The sequence below is a fragment of the Bison bison genome, unplaced genomic scaffold, assembly GCF_000754665.1.
Source record: "Bison bison bison isolate TAMUID 2011002044 unplaced genomic scaffold, Bison_UMD1.0 scf7180017864302, whole genome shotgun sequence".
Lineage (NCBI taxonomy): Eukaryota > Metazoa > Chordata > Mammalia > Artiodactyla > Bovidae > Bison > Bison bison.
The window spans coordinates 4,160,056-4,183,053 of record NW_011494874.1 but is presented as its reverse complement, the minus strand read 5'-3'; the positions used below and the strand labels follow the sequence as shown (position 1 = coordinate 4,183,053).

At 43.4% G+C, this 22,998-nt stretch overlaps 1 protein-coding gene across 1 annotated transcript in view; it reads left to right on the top strand.

The window, feature by feature from the left end:
• The window catches only part of CCNK (cyclin K), a 32,083-nt gene continuing 9,085 nt past the window's right edge, over positions 1-22,998 (top strand). Inside the window, exons 1-8 of the mRNA XM_010851429.1 lie at positions 1-72; positions 14,117-14,366; positions 15,045-15,126; positions 16,580-16,711; positions 21,005-21,110; positions 21,592-21,649; positions 22,402-22,571; positions 22,892-22,994. Of these exons, the coding sequence (XP_010849731.1) occupies positions 14,170-14,366; positions 15,045-15,126; positions 16,580-16,711; positions 21,005-21,110; positions 21,592-21,649; positions 22,402-22,571; positions 22,892-22,994 (848 nt within the window). The 5' untranslated portion in view covers positions 1-72; positions 14,117-14,169. The remainder of the gene's footprint in view (positions 73-14,116; positions 14,367-15,044; positions 15,127-16,579; positions 16,712-21,004; positions 21,111-21,591; positions 21,650-22,401; positions 22,572-22,891; positions 22,995-22,998) is intronic.

Sequence of the window (22,998 nt, the reverse complement as noted above, 5' to 3'; positions counted from 1 at the left end):
CGACATTCCACGTCCAAGATGGCCGCAGTCAGCAAGGAGAGACGTCGCTAAGGGGCTTACCTCAGGCGAGGGGTGAGTGAGCGACGGACTTCGGGCAGCGCCACTTAAGTCCCGCGTACCTGGAGGTCGGGTTAGGGTATGGCCACCAGCCTCCAGCCTCTGGTGGAGTCTCTCTTCCTGGATTCCGCTTCTCTCCCCTACCCCCCGGTGCGAATCAAAGTTAGCGGGCGATGGCGGGGCTGCGGCTTCCGAGACGCGCTCGGAGAGAGGGTCTGAGGCCCAGGAGCGGGTCAGGGAACCTGGCTCGGACTCTAGAGCAGGTAGCAACACACGAAATGAAAGGCGGTTGTGGTTCAGGGACTTCTTGGAAAGTAGGGAGAAAGGGCAGGGGGTCTTATGCACTCTCACACACTCAGCGATATATCCGCAGACTGTCCACATCTTTCCAGTCATTTCGCAGTGTGCCGGTCCCAGCCTTGGTAAAGCTTGAGTCTTTGCGTATTGTTCCACAGCTAGGATGCTCTGACTTCGGAGTTTGAAGACCGCTGCAAAGAAGGTGGGACTGGAATGAGGAAAACGCACTTCCGCGATTATTAATAGCTCCGTTCTTCCGTTCGCGTCGTGCTTACAGATCCTCTCCAGGGTTGTTTGGTTTGTTACTGGAGGGATTGTTCTTTAAAAGTTGAGGTGTTAAGTCCAGAGGCATATCTCAGAGCTCTCAGATTACCCGCACAAAACATGGTGGTTAACGCTCCCGAAATTTGGCCTGCCAGTTAAAACGGAGCTTTCGCTAAATCTTCTAACATTAGGAACGACTGCTCAGAGCACTTGGTTGAAAGCGGTCTTTTTATGTTTTTAATGGAAACTTGATGATGCTTGGGTAGCTCTAATTCGCTCGTTAGAGATACCTAGCACCATGCCTTGCAATCTTAGCGCTGATGACGGTTTGTATGAGTGATGTTACTAGAGTGAGAGCTGCACAAAGCGCTCTATCCTCAGCACCCAAAATACTGCCAGGATAATCTGTCCATATTGCTTGATGAATGCGTGAAAGTCGTTCAGTCGTGTCCAACTCTTTGCGACCCCCCAGACTATACAGTCCATGGAATTCTCCAGGCCACGATACTGGAGTGGGTAGCCTTTCGGTTCTCCAGGGGATCTTCCCAACCCAAAGATCGAACCCAGGTCTCCAACATTGCAGGTGGATTCTTTACCAGCTGAGCCACGAGGGAAGCCCAAGAATATTGGAGTGGGTAGCCTATCCCTTCTCCAGCGGATCTTCCCGACCCAGGAATCGTACCGGGGTCTCCTGCATTGCAGACGGATTCTTTACCAACTGAGCTATCATGGAATGAATGCATGGATGCTGATAGTAGTGGCGATATTCATAGATATTTGACTGGTTAAGAATCTTAGTGTTCTTAGATGCCTGCCTGTTGACTATGAATGTAATAGTATGAATATAATAGTTATCCAAGATTTTTTTGGTTTATTTGGAATGACTACCATTGGTGTGTAATGTTAGTGGTTTGTTTTTTTTTAACTGTTGTTTCACTTCGATTCATGCCTGGAAAATCCCATGGACCGAGGAGCCTGGTGGGCTACAATCCATGGGGTCGCAAAGAGTCAGACACGACTGAGCGACTTCTGTGTGTGTGTGTGTCACTTCGATTATCTTGGGATGCATTGTTGAAAAACATTAGTTGATTCTTGCATAAAAGCATGTTAAACATTTGTTCCATTTTATGGAACTTACTTTGCACCCACAGGCAATAAAGAAACATTCTAATTGTTAATGAGATTGTTATGTCTTAGGCATCATTTCTAAAATTGAATGTCACAAAGAAAAAATGGTCATGGTTTGGCCTACAAAATAAATTGTTCGTTTATCCCCACAGGAGATTATATTTGAAAGCAATGGGTTTGGTAAGAATACAGAAGAAAAAATGTTTTCTGTTTTCTCTAAAACTGCTGCTGCTAAGTCGCTTCAGTCATGTCCGACTCTGTGCGACCCCATAGACGGCAGCCCACCAGGCTCCGCCGTCCCTGGGATTCTCCAGGCAAGAACACTGGAGTGGGTTGCCATTTCTTTCCCTAAAACTAGGTCAAGACAAAACCGGGAAGGATTAAGGTCAAGGGAATAGTGATTATAAAGAATACTTAATTGGATTAAATCTGATTCGTATTTTCAGGGTCAAATAAACAGTATACCAAAATATTTACAGATAAGATTGTGAAATCATTGTTCATAACACTTGAGGAATCTTAAAAGTGCAGTTAATGATAAATACTGGAGTCCAGTAAATGTGTCAGTTTTTGCAGAGAACCACTGAATGGCTTTGGATGCTAGAGCCAGTTGTCGTTGTTGTTCAGTGCCTCAGTCACGTCAGACTCTTTTCCACTCCTTGGATTGCAGCACACCAGGCTTCCCTGTCCTTCATCGTCTTCTGCAGCCTGCTCCAACTCGTGTCTGTTGAGTCGGTGATGCCATCCAACCATCTCATCCTCTGACGTACCCTTCTCTTCTAGCCTTCAATCTTCGCAGCATCAGGGTGTTTTCCAATGAGTCAGCTCTTCACATGAGGTGACTGAAGTATTAGGGCTTCGGCTTCAGCATCAGTCCTTCCAATGAATATTCAGGACTGATTTCCTTTAGGATGGACTGGTTGGATCTCCTTGCAGTCCAAGGGACTCTCAAGAGTCTTCTCTAGCACCACAGTTCAAAAGCTTCAGTTCTTTGGCATTCAGCCTTCTTTATAGTCCAACATTCACATCCTTATATGACTACTGGGAAAACCATAGCTTTGACTATATGGACCTTTCTCAGCAAAGTAATGTTTCTGCTTTTTAAAAGCAGATGGTATATAGCTTTGTTCATAGTGATGCTTCCTAAGGCCCACTTGACTTCTCATTCCAGGATGTCTGGCTCTAGGTGAGTGATCACACCATTGTGGTTATCTGGGTCATGAAGATCTCTTTTGTATAGTTCTTCTATGTATTCTTGCCACCTCTTCTTAATTACTTTCTGCTTCTGTTAGTCCATACCATTTCTGTTAGGTCTATACCGTTTCTGTCCTTTATTCTGTCCATCTTTGCATGAAATGTTCCCTTGGTATCTCTAATTTTCTTGAAGAGATCTCTAGTCTTTCCCATTCTATTGCTTTCCTCTATGTCTTTGCATTGATCACTTAAGAAGGCTTTCTTATCTCTCCTTGTTCTTTGGAACTCTGCATTCAGATATCTTTCCTTTTCTCCTTTGCCTTTAGCTTCTCTTCTTTTCTCAGCTATTTGTAAGGCCTCCTCAGATGACCATTTTGCCTTTTTGCATTTCTTTTTCTTGGGGATGGTTTTGATCACCGCCTCCTGTACAATGTTATGAACCTCCGTCCATATTTCTTCAGGCACTGTCTATCAGATCTAATCCCTTGAATTTATTTGTCACTTCCACTGTGTAATCATATGGGATTTGATTTAGGTCATACCAGAATGGTCTGGTGGTTTTCACTACTTTCTTCAATTTCAGTCTGAATTTGGCAATAAGGAGTTCATGATCTGAGCGACAGTCAGCTCCCGGTCTTGTTTTTGCTGACTGTATAGAGCTTCTCTACCTTCGGCTACAAAGAATATAATCAATCTGATCTCAGTATTGACCATCTGATAATGTCCATGTGTAGAGTCTTGTCTCGTATTGTTGGAAGAGGATGTTCGCTATGACCAGTGCGTTTTCTTGGCAAAACTGTTAGCCTTTGCCCTGCTTCATTTTGTACTCCAAGGCCAAGCTTGCCTGTTACTCCAGATATCTCTTGACTTCCTGTTTTTGCATTCCGGTCCCCTATGATGAAAAGGATATCTTTTTTTGGTGTTAGTTCTAGAAGGTCTTGTAGGTCTTCATTGAACCATTCAAATTCTGCTTCTTTGGCATTAGTGGTTGGAGCATAAACTTGAATTACAGTGATACTGAGTGGTTTACCTTGGAAACTAACAGAGATCATTCTGTCATTTTTGAGATGGTACCCAAGTACTGCATTTCAGACTCTCTTGTTGACTATGATGGCTACTCCATTTCTTCTAAGGGATTCTTGCCCACAGTAGTCAATATATGGTCATCTGAATTAAATTCACCCATTCCGGTCCCTTTTAGTTCACTGACTCCTAAAATGTTGATCTTGGCATCTCTTGGCATCTCCTGTTTGACCACTTGCAATTTACCTTGATTAATGGACCTAACATTCTGGGTTACTGTGCAGTATTGTTCTTTACAGCATTAGACTTTACTTGCATCACCAGTCACACCCACAACTGGTCGTTGTTTCCACTTTGGCTCAGCCTCTTCATTCCTTCTGGAGCTATTTCTTTGCTCTTCTCCAGTAGCATATCGGGCACGTACTGACCTGAGGAATTCATCTTTTACCTTTTCATACTGTTCATGTGATTCTCAAGGCAAGAATGCTGAAGTGGTTCACCATTTCCCTTCTCCAGTGGACCACATTTTGTCAGAACTCTCTGCCATGACCCATCTGTCTTAGGTGGCCCTGCAAGGCATGGTCCTACATGGGACATGCTCAGTATATCTTTAATCCAATTTTCTGCTAGTTTGGCCTGAGGTCAAACTGTGGTAGCAGTAATTGGAAAACTGCTAATGGAAACCTCCTTCAAAAGGACTTAGGCCAGCACCCTGCAGTTCCCAGGACTGTTGTATTCAGTGCCCCTGACTGTCAACCCACGCGACCGCCAGGGACTTCTGGGCACTCACAGGCAAGTCTGACTCAGTCCCTTGTGGGGTCCCTGCTCCTTTCTCCTGGGTCCTGGTGCACACAAGGTTTTGTTTGTGTCCTCTGAGAGTCTGTTTCCCCAGTCCTGTGGAAGTTCTGTATTAAAATCCCACTGGCTTTCAAAGTCAAATTCCCTGGGGGTTCTCAGTCCCTTTGCCAGATCCCCAAGTTGGGAAATCTGCTGGGGCCTAGAACTTTCACAACAGTGCAAGAACTTCTTTGGTATAATTGTTTTCCAGTTTGTGGGTCATCTGCTCAGCAGCTCTGCGGTGGGGCTAATGGCAACTTCCTCCAAGAGGTCTTAGGCCACACGCTGCTCCTCCCGGCTCTGCTGCAGCCAGAGCCCCTGTCCGCACGGCGGCCGCTCCTAATCCACACCTTGCAGGAGACACTCACACACTCAAAGGCAGGTCTGGCTCAGTCTCTTGTGCGGCCCCGGGTCCCGGTGCACACAAGGGTTTTGTTTGTGCCCTCTCAGTGTCTCTGGCGAGTATGAGGTTTGATTCTAAACATGATTTTGCCCCTCCTACCATCTTGTTGGGGCTTCTCCTTTGCCCTTGATGTGGAGTATCTTTTTTTGGTGTGATCCAACATTCTCTTGTCAATGGTTGTTCAGCAGCTAGTTGCAAATTTGGGTGTTCTTGCAGGAGAAGCTGAGCACAGGTCCTTCAGTCCACCATCGAAGTCATACTCCAGAGCTTATTATTAATCTATATTAGGATCTTGAGGATGAGCAAAAAGAGTTTCTGAGTATTTGGAAAAGTAGGCTCATAGCCCCAAACTGGGGGAGCTTCCATTAAAAGAAAGCTAGTGACACAAATCATATCTCCTTTTGTTACAAGTTTACTAGACTGATGGGGGATAATTTCCTAAGAACACTGAACATAATCCCACTTCATGTAATAGATACCAGAGGTAAATGTACACTGAATAAGGTCTGGTTAGATGGATTTATAGCCATTCAAATTACCAAATCACAAATGTTGATCAACAGGTTGATGTCAACTTGAAAAGAGTTCTTTGGAGATAAAGCTGCAGGGCTCTCTGGTCTTGCTTTCACTCTGGTTAGCACTTTTTTTTGTTACCAACTTTAAATATATGAGGCATGCTTCTCAGATTAATAAATGTATTCAAAATCTGTAGTAGAAGTTTGTTAGATGACACTTAGATTCAACTCATTCTTAAAGGCTGAACTTACAAACCAAAATTAACAAGATGCAGATTTGCCAAGAATTACTGAATTCACAAAAATTTAGTTGTGTGTGTGTTTGAGATGAAGACCTGACTTGGGAGAAAAAAAAAAGGTTGTATGATGTAATGTTCCATTTACAGAAGTGAACTATAAAGTTTTCCCCAGATAGGGGAAAGGTGGTGTTTCGCTCTAATGATAAATTGCGTTTCTCCCATTTACTCACTGTGGAATTAGGCAAGTTGCTTCATGTCTCTTTGGCTCCATTTTCTCAGGGATAAATTGTGAGGATAAGAAAGCATAGCTTGCGGGCGTGCTGCAACTTGGCAGACACACAGTGGGCATGTTGGTGAATATTAGTATATTCACTCATAGTATGCAGATCATATGGGGAATGTTGTTTTCCACATTGATTGCTAATGTTTAGGGAGGCTCTTGAAATACTAAAAGCCACATTGAGAAAACAGAGCTGTTTCTTTACCCAAAAGAGAAAGGAAAAGAAAAATTGTCTTCACATATTTCAAAGTCAATCAGTAGATAAGGGAAAGGTATTTTCAAGGCCTAGGCGGCTAGGTGGGAGCTACAAAGTTGTTGAAAGGTAGATTTCATTCATTATTCTGCGCCATTTATGTACCAGATCCCGGGGATGAATAGAACAGATAAAAATCAATATAAGGTTAATGCAAAAGTAATGTAAAAACCAGTTATTGATACCTAGCAATACCGTAGGCTGCTTTGTCAACTATTAAGGTCCCAGTGGAAATGGCGAATTGAAGGTGAATGACCAAACGTTACTGTTTAGAGGCAGTCTGTGTACCAGAAGAGAAAATTGAGTAGTGACCTTTATAGTTGATTCCAGTTTGTAAGTATCCATAATTCTAAATGTTGAAAATGCATTTAATCTTTTCTCAGTTAAAGTGATACATTTAAAGCACATTCCTGAAAGATGTTGTTAAAATGCTTTAACATGCCGCTTGTTTACAGAGAGAATTTTACTTTATGGAGCTCATAAATCTCTCCATCATTTTCACAGTAGTCATGAACTGCTAATGAGAAAATTTAGAACTCTAGAGTCTTGTGGAAAAAAAAAATTGAAGAGTAATAGGGAACAGGCTTCTAGAACCGAGGTTGGAACTGTTTCGGGAGTGACTGATTTAGAGGACTGTCTCTATTTTGTTTATGTGACTTATTTTCTCTGTGTTACGCCTGTTCATCCTGTCCTGGAGTCTAACAGCACATAGGGTAGATTATTAGCATGGGTTTTGGCGATGACAGCAGGGTAAAATGGGTTTGAATTCTTTTCCATCCCTATTTAATCCCTAGTGGACTGTTCCTGATCCTTTTTTTCCACTCTGTCCCTCTCTTCCCAGCAGAAGTCTTGGCACTTCCCAAAGAGAATGGAGATGCTGTCTTATGATTTATTTTCTCCCCCTTAAATGATTTTTTAAAATATCTTTCTCACACTCTTCCTTCCCTCTGTCTCAGAGAAAAAGCAAGCTCTTTTTTTAATTATCCCTAGGCTTTTTATTATCTCTTGGCCCCTTAACCACGCAGTGGCTTGCTCAGCCTCTTCTAGTGACTCCTTCTGGCTACCGACATCGTTCATTCTCCTCTATGCTGAAGAAACAATAACCTGTTTTTTAGCCTGTTCATTTTTTATCACCCATACAGTTTTCCTTCTGCCCTACTGCACCTCCAGAAAGTTTCTTCTATTTACACGTGTATATGTCTGCTTTATTGAGATAACAATTCACGTATCATACAAATCACCCATTTAAAAAGGTACAAGTCAGTGAGTTGTGCACCCACCACTACACTGAATTTTTAATGTTTCATAACTAACCACCAGTCCTAGTAACCTTTTCTTTTTTCCTGTCCTTTGATTTTTCTTTAGCATTTGTTGCTGTTGGCTAGTGCCTCTTGGAGAAGGCAATGGCACCCACTCCAGTGCTCCTGCCTGGAGAATCCCATGGACGGAGGAGCCTGGTGGGCTGCAGTCCATGGGGTCGCTAAGAGTCGGACACGACTGAGCGACTTCACTTTGCCTTTCACTTTCATGCATTGGAGAAGGAAATGGCAACCCACTCCAGTGTCCTTGCCTGGAGAATCCCAGGGACAGGGGAGCCTGGTGGGCTGCCATGTATGGGGTCGCACAGAGTTGGACACAACTGAAGCAACTTAGCAGCAGCAGCAGCAGTGCCTCTTACTTAAAGCTGGTGTTCCCTTGATTTCTTATGTAATTAAGGGTGGAAATTTCCCTACCTTTTGACCATTCCTTCCCTTTCTGTCCTTCCTGCTTCTTAAAGTTCTTCAGAGTTGTGTCCCTGTCTTCACGCTCCATCCTTCTGTCTATGAACATGATGTTACCTGTCACGTCTATGTAGGTGAATCCCAAGTAGATGAATCCTTTCTAGAGTTCAGTAGCCCTGTTTATGGGTCTGGTGGTTATTTCTGCACAAGTATCTAGTAATTATAGAACCACATTCTTTCCCTCCTCTATCGAAACCAACTTTTTTTTTCACACTTAAAACATAGTAAATTAACTGAAAGTCAAAGTCGCTCAGTCGTGTCTGACTCTTTGCGACCCCATGGACTATACAGTCCATGGAATTCTCCAGGCCAGAATACTGGAGTGGATAGCCTTTCCCTTCTCCAGGGGATCTTCCCAACCCAGGGATCGAACCAAAGTCTCCTGCATTGCAGGCGGATTCTTTATTAGCTGAGCCACAAGGAAAGCCCAAATTAACTTCACTCTCAGAGAAGGTAATGTTAAAGAGAAAAATGGGGAAGAGAAAGAGTTTTGTTAACTATACTTCAATTTAAAAAACAAAACTCTTTCTCTTCCCCATTTTTCTCTTCAATATTACCCTTCTCTGAGAGTAAACTCGAGTCCTCTCTTGCTGTTCTTTGCCTCGTGGCCAATTGTGATGCCTGTCTTTCTCCCAAGGCCATTTGTGGGGCCGAGGCCTGGTTAGGCATAGTTTCAGCAGCTGTTACAGTCTTCTGACTGGTCTTCCTTCAGCATGTCTCTAAACTGCCCCTGAGGCATCACTTCCCCCCACTTACCATGCTTTATTGTTTTCCTTGACACTGGGACTCCCTGACAGACACTGACATATCTGTTTCTCTTTGTGTCTGCCTAGAATGTAAGCTTCTGGTGGGGTTGAGAGCTTGCCTCTCTTGTTTCCTGTCATGTCATTGAGGCCTGGCTCATAGTAAATGTGCAGAAAACATTTGAATAAATATAGAGACATATTTGAATGAATATGAGGAAAATATTTGAATGAACATGGAGAACTGTTATTTTATTATGTTTTAAAGACTCCCAACTAGTGTACTGTGAATAAATTACAGATATGCTGAGATGTCTGTCCCCTCAGGCAACTGGCCAGTTTCCCTCTGCTCTACGAATGTTTATTACGATTATTAATAATTAAAAACCAGAGACATCTCAAGTGTTCATCCACAATCGGTTCAGTTCAGTCGCTCAGTTGTGTCCGACTCTTTGCGACCCCATGAATTGCAGCACGCCAGGCCTCCCTGTCCATCACCAACTCCCGGAGTTCACTCAAACTCATGTCCATTGAGTCGGTGATGCCATCCAGCCATCTCATCCTCTGTCGTCCCCTTCTCCTCCTGCCCCCAATCCCTCCCAGCATCAGAGTCTTTTCCAATGAGTCAACTCTTCACATGAGGTGGCCAAAGTATTGGAGTTTCAGCTTCAACATCAGTCCTTCCAATGAACACCCAGGACTGATCCCCTTTAGGGTGGACTGGTTGGATCTCCTTGCAGTCCAAGGGACTCTCAAGAGTCTTCTCCAACACCACAGTTCAAAAGCATCAATTCTTCGGCGCTCAGCCTTCTTCACAGTCCAACTCTCACATCCATACATGACCACTGGAAAAACCATAGCCTTGATTAGATGGACCTTTGTTGGCAAAGTAATGTCTCTGCTTTTGAATATGCTATCTAAGTTGGTCATAACTTTCCTTCCAAGGAGTAAGCGTCTTTTAATTTCATGGCTACAGTCATCATCTGCAGTGATTTTGGAGCCCCCCAAAATAAAGTCTGACACTGTTTCCACTGTTTCCCCATCTATTTCCATAGAAAACCATTATATTCACAGAATAGAATACTGTGCAGCAGAGCGTGTCAGCTTCAGTGCAGTTAATCCCTTGTTGTGAGAGATTCTTCTGTGCGTTAGGAAAGTGCTCAGCTATATTCATGACCTTAGCCACTGGATGCCAGCAGCAGCCCCCAGTTAGGATAGGCCCGCCAAAACATTGCCGCGTGCATGTGCCAAAACACGTGCCTGGGGGCGAGCTCACCCCAGGTTGAAACCCCTGCTGTGTAATGATGAGAATGCAACAAGGACGAGCCCCACACGCATAGTACTGAGCAGAAGAAGCCAGTCGTAAGAGAGTGATAGTATCTCATTCCACATCCTTTAGAAACAGGAAAGACTATCAGATGGGAACAGAAGTCAAGACGGTGGTTATCTTTCCGGAGGTGGTGATTAGGAGAGGAATGAGAACTGCTGGGGTTTTGGTAATGTTCTACTTAGCATCTGGATGGTGCTACACAAACATGTTCGTGTTGTGAAATTCATAAGCTCTACACTTAAAATGGGTTTACTTTTCTTTTTGTATACTATAATGCTCTTAAGGCTGGCTTCTGAGTCCTTTTGTAACTTTGACTTTTAGGACTCCGGAGCTAGCCTGAAAGAGCTGTTTCCCGTGGCTGTAAACTGGACCAGTGGGAGCAGCAGATAATGGTAGTGGTGGGATTATAACTCAAAGAATAAGATAAGTATTGATGAGCCCATCCTTGTTTAAATAAATGATTAAATAAATGAGGGAGAGAAGGAACAAATCTTTCTTACAAAAGAACTCCAAGTGATGTTGAAGGAAGGAAAGAAATAGAAATTACTAGAACACCACAGTAAAAATTGCAGGCAAGATCCTCAGAGGAATGCTAAAATTAATAGCTGATACTTCTGGAGAAACAGGTACTTTGCATACTGCTTTGCATTGCAAAATATCCCCACGCCCGCCCAAAGATGTAGCCATTCATACTGCAGTAGTTTTGATACAGGTCCGCACACATTCTTCAGCACAACTCCTTCAGGCAGTGGCGCTTAATTCCCTTATTTCCCTTACCCTAGAGTGTGGCCTGGACCTTGGGGCTCACTTTTAAAGAATAGAAGATAGAAAGTGAGAAATAGTGACTTACAGTGAGAAGCTGGCAGACCCCATCGTAACAAATGAGCACAGTAAAGCAGCAGTAAAGCAAGTCGTTCTGCATCACTGTCTCCTCGAGTGGTGTGATGAGAAGGGCACTTTATGACGCTCTTCCTCAGAACTCCAGTCTATTGATAGGAAAATATCAGACAGACCTAAATCAAGACAGTTATTAGCTTCTAGTACTCTTCAAAACTAGGAGGGTCAAGATAAACAAGGAAAACATGAGAAACATTAGAAGATACTAAGGAAATGTGAGCCCCCGAATGCAATGTAGCATCCTGGATTAGATCCTGGAATGGAAAAGAAGTTTTTGGAAAAATTAAAAATCCATATCAAGGCTATATAGTGTAGTTAGTAAGTTTCCAAAATTGATTTTTTTTAAGGGAAGCTGGTTTAGGATATATGAAAATTCATCTTTACAACCGTCTTTACAACTATTCTATAAATGTAAAATTATTTTTAAATAAAAAGTTGTTGTTTTTAAGTGAAAGCCTTATAAAAGGATGTACTCAGAGAAATCTCATTCCCATCCCAGTTCTTTACATTCTGTTCTCCCGTTCCCTATTGGTAACCAGTTTTTTTATTAGTTTTTTTTTTTTTTTTAAGTAAAGATCTCTATTCTTACTTCCCGTCTTTTCTTACATAGATACATACTAATGTTAGTAACCATGTATGCTGATCCTGGAAATTTCTCCACACCCATAATTAAAGATCTTTCTCAATCTGTCATAATAGCTGCATGGCATGCCATTTGTGTTAATGTACCATATTATTCAGCTAGTGCCCTAATGATGGGCATTTCATTGTCTACAGTTTTTGCTGTTATAAACAATACTTTGAATGATCTTGTGCACCTTTGTCTCCTATCTGTGATGATATTGTCTGAGTGGATACTTGGAAGTGGAACTGCTAAATCAAAGAGCAGATGCCGTTGCCATTTTGTTACATATTGCCAAATTCCCCTCTGTGAGAGTCGTTCGTTCCGTTTTGTACCCCCACCAGCAGCATGTGAGATTACTTGCTTTTCTCCAGCCTTGCCAGCAGAATATATTGTCAAACTTTTGGGCTTTTTGCCAATCTGATGGGTGAGAAATGATCTCTCAGTACGACATCTGATATATATACCATTTTCTGGGTATATTATAAGATAAAGCAAATATATAAATGGTACAACTGAAGATCAAGTTTTTCAATGCAAAGAAAACATATAGATAGACACACACACATATATAAATGAGATCAAAGATTAAAAAAAACCCAACTCTTGATTTTTGCTAAGCATCTGATTTTGAGCTCTTCGTATATACTGAAGCTTTAGTAAACCAGTCTCCCCTGGCCCTCATCCATTGCCCAGTTCAGTTACACAGAGCGTAAAATTAGTTCAAGAAGATTACTTGTCTCCAGGTAGTACTTCATTCTTCCTGTTGGAGGAAGACCACATTCTCTTTAGAGCTCGCAGGTGCAAGGAGAGCGGTCCACCCCCTGTCGCTTTTCCGACCAGAAGTAGGGTTTCCAGAAGTTAGGTTTCCAGAGCCTGGCTGCCCGGATGCTATTTTCTTGCTGAACCAGACCAGTCTGGTTCTAGCTGCCTCTTTAGAACCTTTTGTCTGCCCTGTATGAAAATTCCTGTTTTCTGATCCAATTTACAAATAATTTACATATTACAATGATCTCTAGGTGAGAATCCTTATTTATTGTTTTCTTTTCTCAGCTTAGAGGTTTTAGAGAATTTCTTCATTCTGAATGAAAGAGAAGAGGATGAGAAAGCAAGAAAAATTTAAAGGTACTTCTCTCACTTGTAGACCACCTCCCTTCACCCTCTCACCCCAGATCACTACACCCATTTGATCTACATTGCTCTGTTCAGTGGCTTGTTCAGATATTAATTCATCCAGTATGGTGGCTTTTCTAAGTGAAAGTACCTAAATGGAATCAAGTAAACTCCAAAATCACTGCAGATGGTGACTGCAGCCATGAAATTAAAAGACGCTTACTCCTTGGAAGAAAAGTTATGACCAACCTAGATAGCATATTCAAAAGCAAAGACATTACTTTGCCAACAAAGGTCCATCTAATCAAGGCTATGGTTTTTCCTGTGGTCATGTATGGATGTGAGAGTTGGACTGTGAAGAAGGCTGAGCGCCGAAGAATTGATGCTTTTGAACTGTGGTGTTGGAGAACTCTTGAGAGTCCCTTGGACTGCAAGGAGATCCAACCAGTCCATTCTGAAGGAGATCAGCCCTGGGATTTCTTTGGAAGGACTGATGCTAAAGCTGAAACTCCAGTACTTTGGCCACCTCATGGGAAGAGTTGACTCATTGGAAAAGACTCTGATGCTGGGAGGGATTGGGGGCAGGAGGAGAAGGGGATGACAGAGGATGAGATGGCTGGATGGCATCACTGACTTGATGGACATGAGACTGAGTGAACTCCAGGAGTTGGTGATAGGGAGGTCTGGCGTGCTGCGATTCATGGGGTCACAAAGAGTCAGACACGACTGAGCGACTGAACTGAACTGAAACTAAAAAAGGGAAAATTTGATTGGATGCTAGATGGAAGAAATGGATAATTTTGGAGCATAAGTCTTTGGGGTTAGGACAGACGTAGTTTTTACTGAAGAACAGAATGTAGACCAGCATGAGGGAGCTAGGTCTAATGAAGAAAGGCAGAAAGAAATGAGACAAATGCTCTTCCTTTTAAGCTGTGAAATATGGGATTTATCATACTACAGGTCACTTAAGTGTTGAATTGTGTTTGGAGATGAGCCTGGTCTTCTAAATGCTGATAAGTAGTGTGTCTTCTATTGGAAATTTTATCAAGTACAAATCTATGATTGTAGATTGTTTATAATAATGGAGATTGTTTAATGTGAGGTATCCCTTTCCAACATTACTTCTTCTCTTTTTCTCAGGATTCTAACATTTTTCCGAAAGTCTTTTGGAAAGACCAAGTCTACTTCAATAAATGAAGGAGAATAAAGAAAATTCAAGCCCTTCAGTAACCTCAGCAAACCTGGACCACACAAAACCATGTTGGTACTGGGATAAAAAAGACTTGGCTCATACACCCTCACAGCTAGAAGGACTTGATCCAGCCACTGAGGCCCGGTACCGCCGAGAAGGGGCACGGTTCATCTTTGATGTGGGCACACGTTTGGGACTGTATCCTGTTTCTGGAATCTACAATGGATGGGCTCCCCATCACCACCACCACCAAGAATTAAATTAGGCATTATAGATGAAAGAGTAACATTCCTGACTAAAACAGCTTTTAAATATCTTTCTTATTTAAATGCTACTTCAGATTTGCCTGGCTCCTTAGGGGGTTTCTGTTTCCTTTTTGCCACTTAAATGTGTAGAGCCACTGAGCTTGCGGCCACCGGTCTGGAAAGTAGCACCCACCCACTGATGGCAGATGAAGTGTATCTAAGGATAGTGAAGCCCTGCCTTATGAAAGCTCCCCAGGCGGCTCAGTGGTGAAGAGTCCACTTGCCAGTGCAGGAGATGCAGGTCCAGTCCCTGGGCTGGGAAGGTCCCTGGAGGAGGGCGTGGCAACCCACTCCAGTGTTCTTGCCTGGAAAATCCCATGGACAGAGAGGCCTCGCAGGCTGCCGTCCATGGGGTCGCAGGGCGCCAGACACGACTGAGCGCATAGCACGCACACTGTTAAAGCACAGCCGCAGCTCGCACCACAGTCCTGACACCTCGAGACGCCCATTCACCTGCTTTGTCACTGATAATATTTGCTTTCCCACTTCTCTTGTTACTGTTTACTTTTATTGTTTTTCTGCATTTAATGAAGACATAACTCTTGGCCAAAGTCCTTAACCAGAACAACAGACACTATGACACCCTGGCAACTGGAATAATTTATTTTCATCGCTTCTATATGTTCCATTCCTTCAAGCAATTTCCAAGATATGTAAGTATTTTAATTATATTGTAATTCTTTATCATGTGTTATTATTTCTGCATAGTTCAGTGGACAGATTGTAGCCTCTCTTTTTATTATATTTTCCAGGAAGTATTCATTTTTTTACAGTACATACTACATATAAACAAAATCAAGTTCAAACTTTGTTTTTTCCCAACTAACTATTAAAATATTTTTTGACTTTTTTATTTAGGTCGATATGAGCCATAATCGTGTAGTTCTTAGTGTGCTTACTTGCTTGTTACTTTTCTCAAGATAAGATTGGCCTTACGGTTGAGACCCAGCAAAGGCCAGATGGCCTAGGAGTTCTTTGTTCCATGTCAGTGAGTCTTCAGTTACTTTTTAAACCTGCCCTGTGGAGGTTCCACCTCCAGTAGTTTCCGGTCCAGGACAGCTGATCTGATGAGTACGAAGCACACGTAGAGAGCGAGGCCGTTGGAGAGGCACCAGAGGCTAGCGCTCCAGGGGAGGGGTTCACTGCATCCTGGGGAAATCGGGGGAGATGCCAGGGAGGAGGGGCCAGCCCGGAGTCAAGCCTTGGCAGTGAGTGGGACCTTGCTGTGCTGAGATAGATAGAGCAGTCATCCACCAGAAACCAGCCTGATCCAAGCTCTGGGAGAGGCGTGCAGCCAGCCAGGAGGCCCGTGGGCAGGAAGGGCATGGTGGGACTCTGGGTGGGAAAGTAGTCCGAGCTAGACTACTGTGGGCCTTGAATTCCAGACCGGGGAACTGTGACTTTAGTAGGTCAGCTGACACGATGGGAGAGTCTTATGAAGAAGACTGAATTAGACATAACAGGAAGTTAGTCTGCTGGGGCTTCTTCCTTTTGCTGAGATTTACTCAGTTCTGCACACATCTCTTCCTCACTAGTTTGTGATACTCTCAGAGGAGAGACCATGTCAGGATCCACTTTGTACTCCAGCATGGCACCTGACTGCTGTGTTACGTGTGGTCAGGATTCTGTGAATGGAGGGGCACGTAGAAGAGCAAGCAGGCAAAGGAAAGCTGGAGACAGAGCAGTGAGAAGGTCGCTGTGATGGAGGAGCTGGGCCTGGAGTCAGGCAGCAGGAGGAAGGAAGGAGAACTTGGGCCGTGGTACGGGGTGAACGCTCTCTAGCAAGGCTACTGGGCAGGGAGGCAGTGTCTCTAAGAGCACAGCATGAAAAGAAAGTTTGTTTCTATGACTTCTTCCGTCTACATGATTTACATGGCATTTTATTCAGAAAACTGTATTTAAGATAATTTGTGAAGCCAAATTGGAGGTCGCAGGGTGGAATGTTTGTATGTGGACTTTGCTTCAAGCTTTTAGAGTGCCCTAGTGTTTGTGAATGAGAAGAGCAAGGCAGGAAGGGAGGCGCCCCGGTTGTTGAGAAGGCCCCAAATCTTTCTGTTTCTGGGTGAGCCTTGATAGTGAGATCAAGAGCTTTTGTCTTCCTTTTAGGTAACAGGAGCTTGTTGTCTCTTTCTGGCTGGGAAAGTAGAAGAAACACCAAAAAAATGTAAAGATATCATCAAAACAGCACGGAGTCTATTAAATGATGTACAATTTGGCCAGTTTGGAGATGACCCAAAGGTAAGAATCATAACTTCCTGTGCTCAGGTCTTGATTCCTCAGGGCAGCATTAAGGCAGAGTTCCTTGTGTTGACAATGGCTGTGGCCCCAGTGTCTGCCAGTCCCTGGAATCCTTAAGAGGCCCTTATACAGAGGACGCTCTTCCTTGCTTCTGTGAGTAAGCAGCGGGGATAACGTACCCTACCCTTAGGTGCCAGCCACTGATGTGTTTTGTTGGCTTCGGAGCCCTTCAGGAGCAACAGCACACGGAAGCGGTAGGAGCAGAGTTCTCTCGTGGCCATTAGCACTCTTAGGCCCAGAAGCAGTTTGGCTTCTCGGGTTCATCTCTAGCCGGCTTCTGGGTAGAAGAAAGTACAGGTGCTGTATGTACACGTGCTGCGTGTCTTCTGCTTCCCAAGAGTGGTGGAAGATACGGACATTTGCAGACACCCAGATTAACAGACTATCCATCTTGTCCCTTTCCCACAACACCTGCTACTGTCAGGAAATGGTGGCAAAATAATTGTACACATTCTTCTATTATTTTCTAAAAAGACCATTTTCAGGGATTGGTAGCAGCTTTCCTTCTTCCCTGTTCTTGTCAGGATCTCCCATTATGGTCCTTATAGCACTGATGAGAGTTATCCTTTATGACATTTATCACAGCTCATAATTAATGTAGATTTTTTTAACCAGGTCATCACACACAAAGTATTCCTTTTCTCAGTTGTAGTCTGTAAGAGCTCAGACCCTGTCTGTTCTGCCTGGTGCCTAGTGTTCTCTCCTGGCTGGATAGAGTAGACGTTCAGTAGACTAAATGACAGACTGAGATTGTGGGGAGAAACTAAGAATCACAGAAATGCAGAGCTGACCCAGACACAGATGTTTGGCGCACCCACGGCCCCATTTCTCCTAGTCAGCTGGTGTTGCTTCCCATGGCAGTCACCCTCCCTGCACCCCACAGAATCTGTGTGTGATTATAAAACACGTGTCTGTTAGTTTTCCTTCTCGCTTCAAGGAGGTGACAGAGGCCAGAATGCTTTTGCACATCCTGTTTTTGCGCTAAATGGTGGTCTTCTGTGTAAGTATTGTCAGTGTGGGTAACCCTGTCCCTTGAACTTATTTATAAATCCGTTCACCTGTTTATAAAAATGTGAATCTATGAGAAATTCATAACTAACAACGGTCAAAAATGTATTTTATGAAAGTAATGTAGCATCGGATATTTCTGATGCCATAGGTTTTTGATTTTCATGGAGCACAGAGACTTTTGTAGAAATGGATTGTACTTTAGTCAGGTCTGATCACAGGGGCAGAAGGACCCTCTGGCTCACGAGCCATGGTTACTTGGGGGGAGTTGCAAAGACCTGGACGCTGCAGCCACTGGTGTGTTTTGTCCAAGACACCTTTGGAGGAGTCCTCTTCTACTTTCGACCTTAACCCCCTGTACCAGCACATCAGGAACCTGAGACCCTGACTAGGCACAGCGAGGCAGAAGTTCTGCAGCTCAGTGCCCTGCTACTGCTGCTGCTAAGTCGCTCCAGTCGTGTCCGACTCTATGCGACCCTATAGACGGAAGCCCACTAGGCTCCGCCATCCCTGGGATTCTCCAGGCAAGAACACTGGAGTGGGTTACCATTTCCTTCTCCATTGTATGAAAGTGAAAAGTGAAAGTGAAGTCGCTCAGTCGTGTCCGACTCTTAGCGACCCCATGGACTGCAGCCTACCAGGCTCCTCCATCCATGGGATTTTCCAGGCAAGAGTACTGGAGTGGGGTGCCATTGCCTTCTCTGGGCTCAGTGCCCAGAAGCCAGCAAGTGGGGAGTGGCCATGCTCATCAAGCTTTTGAGGCAGGCCAGCTTGACCCACGGGGTGGAGGGGCTTTGTAGCCCACACTGCTTTCTCACATACAGTCTCCCTCTGCCTGACTGGGTGTCGGGGCCGAAGGAAAGAACCTGGGTCTGGGAGTGGTGAGGACACTGACAGGCGCTGTCTCGATGGAGAAGAGAGGAGGGCGGATTGGAGGGAGGCCACGTGAGCACGTAAGAAAAACAGGGTCCTGAATCATGTCCTAATAAACTTGGCCCGAACTGTGTGATTTCTCCCTGTTTCGTTAATATCTCATGTACTCGACAAACACTTGTTCCAGGCTCTGTGTTCATCACTAGACATAGGTAGCAGTAGGGCTTCCCTCATAGCTCCATCAGTAAAGAATCTGCCTGAAGTGCAGGAGACCTGGGTTCGATCCCTGGGTCAGGAAGATCTCCTGGAGAAGGAAAGGGCAACCCACTCCATATCCTTGCCTGGAAAATCCCATGGACAGAGTAGCCTGGTAGGCTTCAATCGATGGGGTCACAAAGAGTTGGTCACAAACTGAGCGACCAACACTTACGGGTAGCAAAACAGGCATGGCCTTTGCTCGCATGGATTTTACAGTCGAGCGGTGGGACAGATTTTATAATCAAATATTCAGATAGCCAGTGATCTGCTTATGAGTTGTGATAAATGGTGTGAAAGGTTATTAAAAGGTGTGGTGAGGGCTTTCCATCTGGGAACCCAGGCAGGTGCTCCAGACAAGTGCTCCAGACAAGTAGTGTGGGGCCGAGGGAAAGCTCCCCGAGGGATGATGTTGGCACCCAGACCTGTAATTATCCCTTTAATTGAGTATCTGAAACACAAAGGGAGGCCAGGCCTTGAGCTGTCTCATAATACTATGCTGCATGGCCTACAGTCTGGACACTTGTTAAAAGAGTGTTTCCAAATTTAGAGGACACTGTGACGCTTCTGGGAAACAGGTGGGGGCAAAAATGCTGAGGGATTGGGGTGGAGGAGACAGTGATGGTGGCATCTTTTTTTTTTTTTTCATACTGTATAAAAGTGTTAAGACTTGAAAAAACTTTCCTGAGAGAACACTTGGGAAACTTGGGTGGAAGCACATTCGCCCTGCCTGCCCTGCCATCTGGAGTAACTCTCTTGATAGAATTCTCTGCATCCTGTGAACTGACACCATACTTGAACCTAAAACCAGTTATCTACATGGCTTCTCTTCCCAGAGTTAACAGATTTATGTAACTGTTAACGATGAGATTGTCAGTCTCTCGAAAACCCTCTCTTCTTCAACTCAAACAAGTGATTCTAACTGTTCTTGCCACACAGAGCATATTGATAGTATTTTACAATTGAAATACTATGTGAAACTGTCTTAATGTAAGTGCTCAGTCAGGCTGTACAGCGGTTGTATTTATGGGTCCTGTTTATTAACTAGTTAGGAAGTATAATCAAAAGAGATCCCATTTACAATAACAGCAGTAAAATAATATATCTAGGAATAAACCTTAAAAGAAATTTATAAAAACCATGTTGGGGCTGGGAGACTTTAGAACTATGAAAGGACTAGAAAGAAGATTTTCATAAACAAATTTTTGATAGGAAGATAGTGTAATTAAGAGGTCCATTATATAAAAATAGGAAGATAGTGTAATTAAGAGGTCCATTATATAAATCAGTGAGTTCCCAATCAGAACATAGTGGCCTTCATTTTTTCTAGAACAGTACCAAATAAAACGATATTAAAATGCAGGTGTTAGGGGGAACATGCAAAAACAAGAAACGTTTTTTAAAAGAGAAGTAATAATTGAACTGTTGATGTTTAATCTCTTTGGTCCTGGTACAGAAATAGACAAACAGATCAGTGAACAAAAAAAAGATTGTATGTGAGCACACGTGTGTATGTATAGGTAGCTTAGGATGTTGTTTGATAAAAGAGAAAATGATGATTTATTCTATAAATGACATTGGGGAAGCCTGCTTCAGGAAGGTGAAAGATTAAAACACAGTAATGATGTGCCTCATTCACACACACACTTTTAACTGGTACAATTCACTGTCCAGGTATCCATGAAGCTGTCACTGTTATAATCTTTCTTGCTTAAAATTTTCAGTGTAAATGCCTGAAAGATTGCATTTTTTAATGGAAGTTTGGAAGGAAACCAAGTTTTATTAATGTATCTATAAAGTAAATATCTGTTTTGTAAAGGGGGCTCGTGTGTATTGAAAGTAATAACATTTCTGAGAATGTTTGTTTCCAATAGTTTTAAAAATTAACTCTGATTGTTTTGTTTTCCTACTTGTAGTTCTTTTGAGAATTATATCGTCTCCTGAGCATGTTAAAGGCCTGAGAGAAGAGAAAGGGAATGAAAAATAGTTTCTAAAATAGAACTTGGGAGAGAGAATAAAAGGAAAGCTCACTTTTTTAATGCTGGTTCAGACCTGTGATTGAAATGACTACCCCAGTGTTTGTTATTTCATTTTTAGGAAGAAGTAATGGTTCTGGAGAGAATCTTACTGCAGACCATAAAGTTCGATTTACAGGTAGAACACCCGTACCAGTTCCTGCTCAAGTATGCAAAACAGCTCAAAGGTGAGGAGAACCTCTTCATTCTGAAATCATCTGTATAATAATTTGATGACACTCAAGATTTTACTTTTCAAGATAGAAAAGCAGAAAGTTCAGTGTGTGAAGTACCCAGGCCATAGCTTGCCAGACAATTCATATTATAGCTGCTAATGCTGTTTCCTTTTATGTATAAACAGACTCTGTCATCCAGTTGCCAAGTGATATGAGGCAGGAAAATGAGTCAGAATTTTTTTAAATAGCCTAATAAAATCAGCCTCAGAGCCAGGTTTCCCGTAAATGGTGGTTCGGTGTGGGTTGTGCGGAAGGAGCACAGAGGCAGGCCCTGGGCCCGCTCATCTGGCCTTGGCTCCCCGGCAGCAGCTCTTTGCTGCGTGTTAGGACTGCTGCTGAGCACGTGGTAGGCTTTAAATAAGTACTCGTTGCCTCTTGTTTATTGTTTTTTCTTTCTGTTGCTACTAATTTGCCTTCTCTTTCCCATCTCTAGGTGACAAAAACAAAATTCAAAAATTGGTTCAAATGGCATGGACGTTCGTCAATGACAGGTACATGTGTTCACATGGGTTTAATCACGGTGTTTTCAAACAGGCAGGGACTTTATGTGTCATCTAACCCGAACCCCTTATTTTGTAGTGGGGAGACTGACTTGCCCCAGCCTTAGGGCCCAGTACACAGCAGAGCTGCGGTTAAATAAAATCCAGGTCATCTGCTTCCCAGCAGAGGGGTAACCTGTTACTTCATGGTGGTACAGGATGCTGAAGCCTTACCACCGGCTTGAAACAGAAGTCCAACACAATATACCAGAGAGTTTTGACAAGTAAATACTTAAATCCATTTGATTTTGGAAAAGTTGCAGAGTATGTATCTGCAGTTTTATACTTTTTGTGATGATTCTAGAGCCTTGATGTTCTTGTAGCCCAGAGATCTAATGAGGTATTGTATGGGGAACAAAATGCCCACGAGTAGCGTTGCCTCACGTGAGGAGAAGCATCAGCACCAGGATTCCAGCCACTTAAGAACTTAAATTCACCCGTATTTCATGGCACATCAGTTTCTGAATGTACTGGAATTCTTCTGCCTCTTTAAGGAACAGACAGATTAGTAGCTGTAGTTAAGTAACTCATTTCAGTACATTTAGAAGGCTAAAAACTTGCTAATTAATAATACTGTGTTTGATCATGTATAGGGGTATATAAGCAAACAGACATTTGGATACAGCATCTAATCTCCATGCATGTGGTTAGTCATAAGTGTTTGATCATCCAAGTCAAGTCACCTCTTTTTCTTGTTGAACTAGTCTCTGCACGACCTTGTCACTACAGTGGGAACCAGAGATCATAGCAGTGGCGGTGATGTATCTTGCGGGACGTTTGTGCAAATTTGAAATACAGGAATGGACCTCCAAACCCATGTACAGGAGATGGTGGGAGCAGTTCGTGCAAGACGTCCCTGTGGATGTTTTGGAAGGTACGGGGCTTGCTGAGTATTCTGCAGGCTGATCATTCTTCCCTGGGAGCCTTGAGTCCCGAGAATGGATTTTCCCCAGTAGGTACATGCAAACTATTCTTTACTTAAATTCTCTAATATAGAGTGTTAATTCTGTCCAAGCACATTGTTTTGGTGAACTGAAAATGCACACCAGTGCTGCGCACACCAGAGATGGGTGATTTATTAATACAGATACGACCTGGCATAATGGTCCTTGTAGGGGCATCACAGCTGCAAGGGACATGGGGGGATTTTAAAACATCACCTTGTGAGGAACGCAATTGTTGCCTCTCGTTTAGACATCTGCCACCAAATCCTGGATCTGTACTCCCAAGGGAAACAACAGATGCCTCATCACACCCCCCACCAGCTGCAGCAGCCCCCATCTCTCCAGCCCACACCGCAA